The sequence below is a fragment of the Ostrea edulis genome, chromosome 3 (assembly GCF_947568905.1).
Source record: "Ostrea edulis chromosome 3, xbOstEdul1.1, whole genome shotgun sequence".
Classification (NCBI taxonomy): domain Eukaryota; kingdom Metazoa; phylum Mollusca; class Bivalvia; order Ostreida; family Ostreidae; genus Ostrea; species Ostrea edulis.
The window spans coordinates 44,825,483-44,831,636 of record NC_079166.1 but is presented as its reverse complement, the minus strand read 5'-3'; the positions used below and the strand labels follow the sequence as shown (position 1 = coordinate 44,831,636).

The 6,154-nt window shown below is 34.6% G+C and overlaps 1 protein-coding gene across 2 annotated transcripts in view; it reads left to right on the top strand.

The window, feature by feature from the left end:
• Nucleotides 1-110: 110 nt before the first annotated feature.
• The window catches only part of LOC125673764 (heterogeneous nuclear ribonucleoprotein R-like), a 9,537-nt gene continuing 3,493 nt past the window's right edge, over nt 111-6,154 (top strand). For both annotated transcript variants that reach the window (XM_048910568.2, XM_048910569.2), the window contains exons 1-8: nt 111-253; nt 1,474-1,674; nt 1,765-1,988; nt 2,186-2,296; nt 2,441-2,614; nt 2,886-3,021; nt 3,576-3,784; nt 3,896-4,069. In XM_048910568.2, the coding sequence (XP_048766525.1) occupies nt 1,545-1,674; nt 1,765-1,988; nt 2,186-2,296; nt 2,441-2,614; nt 2,886-3,021; nt 3,576-3,784; nt 3,896-4,069 (1,158 nt within the window). In that variant the 5' untranslated portion in view covers nt 111-253; nt 1,474-1,544. The remainder of the gene's footprint in view (nt 254-1,473; nt 1,675-1,764; nt 1,989-2,185; nt 2,297-2,440; nt 2,615-2,885; nt 3,022-3,575; nt 3,785-3,895; nt 4,070-6,154) is intronic.

Below are 6,154 nucleotides of genomic sequence, written 5' to 3'. Positions count from 1 at the left end.
TCAACATTATAATGATAGTGAAAAAGAACTATTATTCAACAATAACCCTGTGTAAAAAAAACAACAACCTTTTCTAATTTTCTGCAATTTTCTTTGATTTACATGTACTTCGACATTTTGGTTTGAGAGTAGCGTCCTTGCTGTTCCATGTGACTACCCCACTTAGTCTTTCTGCCATTTTACTCATTGGATGAAACGCGTGTAGTGCATTTGAGGACTTTTTGGTCGTGTATTTGAACCTTTTTAAGTTTTGGTGAGTATTTAAGGTGTTTTATTGTGTAGAATTCCGTAGTTGTTGATTTGGCTGGCATATGTTAGTAAAGTATTGTTTGAATAATTCGCATTTTCACTGTTTTTGAACGGAATGTTGGTGAATGCAACATGGCCTCGTTTTCACTATCCCACGCGGTGAATAGCTTGTATTGATTTTCTATTGTTTCTGTTGTTGGCGTAAAACATTGTGTGTAAATATTTTTAAAAAAAATGTAATTTAGGCATGTTTTATCTTAAAACATGAGGTAAATTACTCGATGAACTTGCTTGTTGTGTAACTGAGGTAGAAACACAAGGCAGATGATTTGTGTGATTGTGTTAGTGGTTTGCAATATAAAGACGAAACCTTACTAGCGCCGATGCGTGCAGAGAAACACATGTCGCGCAATGAATCGTATCTCAACTCGATGCAGAGAACCGACGCGGATTAGTCAAGAACAGTAACTCTACCAGAATTGCTGCATGATACTAAAACATTGTTTTATACATTTTATAGCAATATTTAATGGTTTACATTTTAAGTCTAGAGGATCGATTAAAAATGTGAAGATTTTTAAAGTGATCATCCGATGAAGACAAAGTGTGCATACATTATTTCCATTGAATTTCCAGTTGTAGTCTGATATGATGCTTTGCTATAACTATATCAGGATCTGGCGTCCTTCTCACTTTGAAAGTCCAAAGTAGCAAGAAAAATAAGGGCAATTGATGCTGCATTTGTAGCTACTGAATTTTCTTGATAGTGTGGGACTGACCAAGGTGTAAAAAAAGGCTAAATTGGGAATTTAGAAGAAGCCCAGTATTAGTAATATCATAGGAATACAAGAAGCTATGCTCAGTACCATTCTCTGTGTCTAAATGGCTGTTAATTTCGTAAATTGTGTGTTAAAAGGATCCTTCCAAATTGAAAAATAATTTAAAAATTTTCAATTAAATGATCCCCTATTGTATTAATACAGGAGGAAACCCCTCTAATTAAAGCAACTACCTTTCTGATTGTTTGTCAAAAGATTCTTATTATGAACAAAAATTCCAAGATACTGTCCAAACATTGTGGATCTTAAGGCAGCCCTCAAACCCTTGGCTTTCGTTTGTGTGTTATTGTCTCTTGGAAATGTCAGTGATTTTTCCCCCTCCCAATAGTAACTGGTTTGAAATTGTGATGATTTGTTGTTTATCATGCATTGTTATTTTTTCCAGGCTTTTTGTAGAATGGAATAAAGTTTTTATTGTTTGAATAAAAGCAGAGGAAAAGAATCTGGAATTCAACCATGGAAACAAATGGTGATAAAACGGAAACAGAGGTCAAAACTGAACCACAATCGGAGGAATTTCAAAAATTAACGGAATATGGGATCAACACCAAAGTTGCCACCGAAATCGTCAAAATTTATGAAACGGGTATAATGCAATTTTTATTATTATTTTATGTTGCAGTTCCTGAAACTAGTGAACGTTAAATGATTGCAATAAGTGGGGTTTGTTTTCCAGGAAAGTTGTCACCGGAGGACCTGGATGAGAGGGCTATGGATGCACTGAAGGAATACAATCCTGATGATGCCATTGCTGTCCTGAAGCAGTTTTGTGAAAGCAGTTTGGAACATGTTGGAAACAAAAGTGCTTTTCTGTGTGGAATGATGAAAACCTACCGTCAAAACAAGAAGCAAGGTGCCCAGGCCTCCCCAGCTAGAGGTCCTGACCCTTCCAAACTCTCAGTAAGTTCTTTACAGAATAGTGTGATGAAAGGAACATTTTATGTATATGAACACCTCGGGTATATTCACTCAGCTAGATAAACTGCTCATATATTGGTACTTATCAAAATCTTGGTATTTAAGCAAATTGAGAATTCATTATGAAACATGTTCAAACCATACAAATTTCTGAAGAATGTATTTCAACTTTGTTGCAGGAAATTTTGGAGAGAACTGGTTATTCACTGGATGTGACAACAGGTCAAAGAAAGTATGGTGGGCCACCTCCAGGCGGAGATGACCAAAACCCGCCTCCACCTGGTTGTGAGGTACTGCTACTTAAGTTGTAATAAAATAGCATTTGTCTTTAATTTTGTTGGATTCACAGTTGTTGATAATAAAAGGCTTCAATATAGTGCCTGTAAATCTTAAAATGTTATAATCAAGTGTAAAGGAAGATTTGATTTTTATAGGTCTTCTGTGGTAAAATCCCCAAGGATGTGTTTGAAGACGAGTTAATTCCATTGTTTGAAAAGTGTGGAAAAATCTGGGATTTGCGTCTTATGATGGATCCACTTACTCAGTTCAATAGAGGGTACTGCTTCATCACATTTTGTACAAAGGAGGGTGCTGAGGAAGCCACCAAGGTAAAGTGAGACAATTCCTTCTTTCAAGGGAGGGAACTTGTCCATAGCCTCTGATCCATAGCATACAAAATTTGTTGTTTCGTAATAAATAGGTCTTCAAAAAAAGGAAATAATTAATTTGATTTAGTATTCTGGAATGAATGCAAAATTCATCAAAATTGTGTAATGATTAAAAATTCGGGAGTTTTGTATTAAAATTGGTCAGACCTATGTAAGAAAGGATCAAAAACTTGCTTGCCCTGTGAATGCATTGTACCTGATTTTGTTACAGCTTGACAACTATGCAATCAAACCTGGAAAGAACATAAAAGTCAACATCTCTGTAGCTAACCAAAGGTTGTTTGTTGGAAACATCCCTAAGAGCAAAACAAAAGATGAGATAATGGAAGAATTTTCTAAAAAGACAGGTATCTCCAAAAGTCAATTTCAAAATATTTTTGAAATTTTTGTTTTGGAATCAAGGTAAGGTGCCTTGAAATTTACAAATTATACACCAGCAAATTACTGGTGCCAAAAATTTACATTTGAGAAAAAAACCAATCAGTTTGGATCTGTAGTCAGTTGAGAGCTTTGAAATCATCTTGGGTTTTTACCCAAGAGCTGAATGGGGGAAAACTTAGAAGAATGCTGACCGTACAGGGTGGACCTGGCTTACCTGACGAGACGAGGATCATGCGTCCCAAACTGTCGCATTGATATTTTATTTCTGTGATATAATATTTGACATGCAAAGATTTGTTCTGTTCATGACAAAGCATGTTGTAAAATGATGATTTTACTTTTCATTTAAATTTATATGAAAGAGTTTTAAGTATTTCACAAAGCAAGTTGACAGAAATGGAGAAGTTCAGTAGAAAATACTTTGAGTAGTCATATATTAAAAGGAAGTGTTTTGTCATGGACAGTTTTTAGCTGTGATCTTTATAGCTTTGTAATCCTAGGGTGTACTTTCTTTAAACAGAGGGTTTGGTTGACGTAATCATCTATAGATCTGCAGAAAAGGAAAACCAGAAAAACCGTGGTTTTGCCTTCTTGGAGTATGATTCTCACAAATCTGCATCCACTGCCAAAAGAAAGCTGTCGACAGGTCGACTTAAGGTATGGAATTGTGATGTCATCGTAGACTGGGCAGACCCTGTGGACAATCCTGATGATGAAACTATGTCTAAGGTATGTAGAAAAGATATCATTGGAATGGCAATTGGAGTTTACATGAAAAGTTGTCTAAAGAACTAGGATTGAAATTTTGGTTTTATTGAATATCTGAAATAATGGTTTTAGGTGAAGGTGTTGTATGTAAGGAATTTGACATCAGAAGTTTCGGAAGATATCTTGAAGGAGAAGTTTGGTGAATATGGTAAAATCGAAAGAGCCAAGAAAGTCAAGGATTATGGTTTTATTCACTTTGAAGAAAGAGATGATGCAATCAAAGCAATGGAAGCCATGAATGGCCAGGTACTCGTTAAACAACAATATAAATGAGTTAATAAATGATAAGTGTAGGTAAACCTCACCCACCCCAAAAAAACTTGATTGTTCAGGCCAAAAAAAATTTAGCATTAAAAAGGCATGCAGGGTTTATAATGTTTTAAGCTGCAGTATGTGTTGCCTTTCTTTCTCGTGAAAGGCTTGGTATAGAATTTCAACTGATTAATATTTGTTTTGTAAACTTATTATAAACATTGGGTTTTTAAAACTTGATTATAATTATGAAAGATTATTCTTAAATTCATTGTTTTACCATAATTGAACTTCTGATTTCTTTCTATTCAATGGTTGAAGGAGAAAATTTAGTTCCTCCCCTTTTCAGAGTGTCACTGAAATTTATACATTAAAGGACACATTGCATGAATTTAAACTTTTTAATTTTTTCAGCAAAATTAATTCATTTCATGCCTAAAACTACTTTACATGTGTTTTAAATGAAACGGTTTGCGTAGTTTTCGAGTTTGAAAGCGATGAAATTCAAATCTTGCGATATGTGTATTTTCTTCGATATTTTACACGCCATTATCTGTGACAGCATATGCGACCTCGAGCGAGAAGATTTGAAAACAGTTGTTAGCCATTTCATAAACAGATTTGATTTAATTGACAAACAATTATCCCATCAACAGCTTGTAAATAACACTGCATTAGGGTGTTTTGTGTCGTTTGAGGGTGTACTTGCTGTGAGTAGAGAGGATTTGGACTGGGTTTTTTTTTCTTCAATTTTCGAAGGAAGGTACGAGGGACAAGACATGAAATTTTTTGTCAGCACAACGACTTTGCCTTAAAAAAAACCCAGTAGAATTTGTCCCTATACTTTTTTAAACAAGCACTTGAACAAAGACGTAGATAAACTGCGAGAAAATGGTTCTATCGAAGATATCCACTGTAACATATAGACCTACAGTTTATGCTTTCCGTTCTGCTCTCAAATTCAATACACACTCGCACCAACTGACCTTCACCTTGTAACAAGATATAGGCAGAACTTCGCTAGCAGTGTCTACCAACTGGTAGTTTTAAAAAAGAAATTTAAAGATAAAAGATAATTGCACTTTCAATTATAAATAATATAATATGATATTTCCCAACTTTGAATTGAATTATAGGCTAATGCTTTCATTTTTATTTATTTTTTTAAGGAACGCGTACATGTTTACAACAACAGCACGCCACGCTCCCACTTCCTAAGTAACAACTTGTAGATAACAAAAAATAATGATTAATAAAATTGCTTGAATAATATAATTTGAAAGTATTGTGATTTTCACCATAAGTTTGTTATTATCATTATTTTTTTCTTCAAAATGCACCTGTGACAGTAGGCCTAGTTGTCAATGATACATAATCGTATCAATTTAGGTCTCTCTAACTTCTCCAAAAATAAATTTAATAACTGCGCTGTTTATTTTAGAAAAGCAACAAAGCTAATTATAGTTGTTTACAGAAATGACATTACCAAATAGTGTTGAGACAGTGATCCCACGTAAACATTATTCATGCTCACTTTCCTCGCTACATTTGGGTCGCTATTTGTATGCACTGGTGACTAAAAGATACAAGACTCGGGAAATTTGTCAACATCTTTTTCCATGGTAAATAAATTAGGCCCCTAATATTTTAAAAATATCTAACACTACTTTTACAACAAGTTGATCGACGAAGGTCGCATATGACGTCACTGTACCACGTGACTACCTATCTAATTAACTAGGCTTTTTGAAATGGGGGCTTAGATTTAAGTCCATATTGTGGCTAATTATCGCAATACTTCAGGGAACAAACTCTTACAATTCATTTTTTAAGCATAAGGAAGACAAAATGCATATAATTCTGGATACTTTGAAAACACGAGATGTGTCCTTTAATGCAATAGCTTTCAGTTTACAGTTGAATGCAGTTGTGTCCTAGAAACTAAAGGCTTTGTTTGTTGGAGGGGGCTTATTTAACAAGTGGGTATAAATCCACGTAGGTATATCCAGGCCCTTGCAAAATATAAGACAGTTTGTAAATTGATGTAGCAGATGTGAATTGATAAATATACACCCTGAA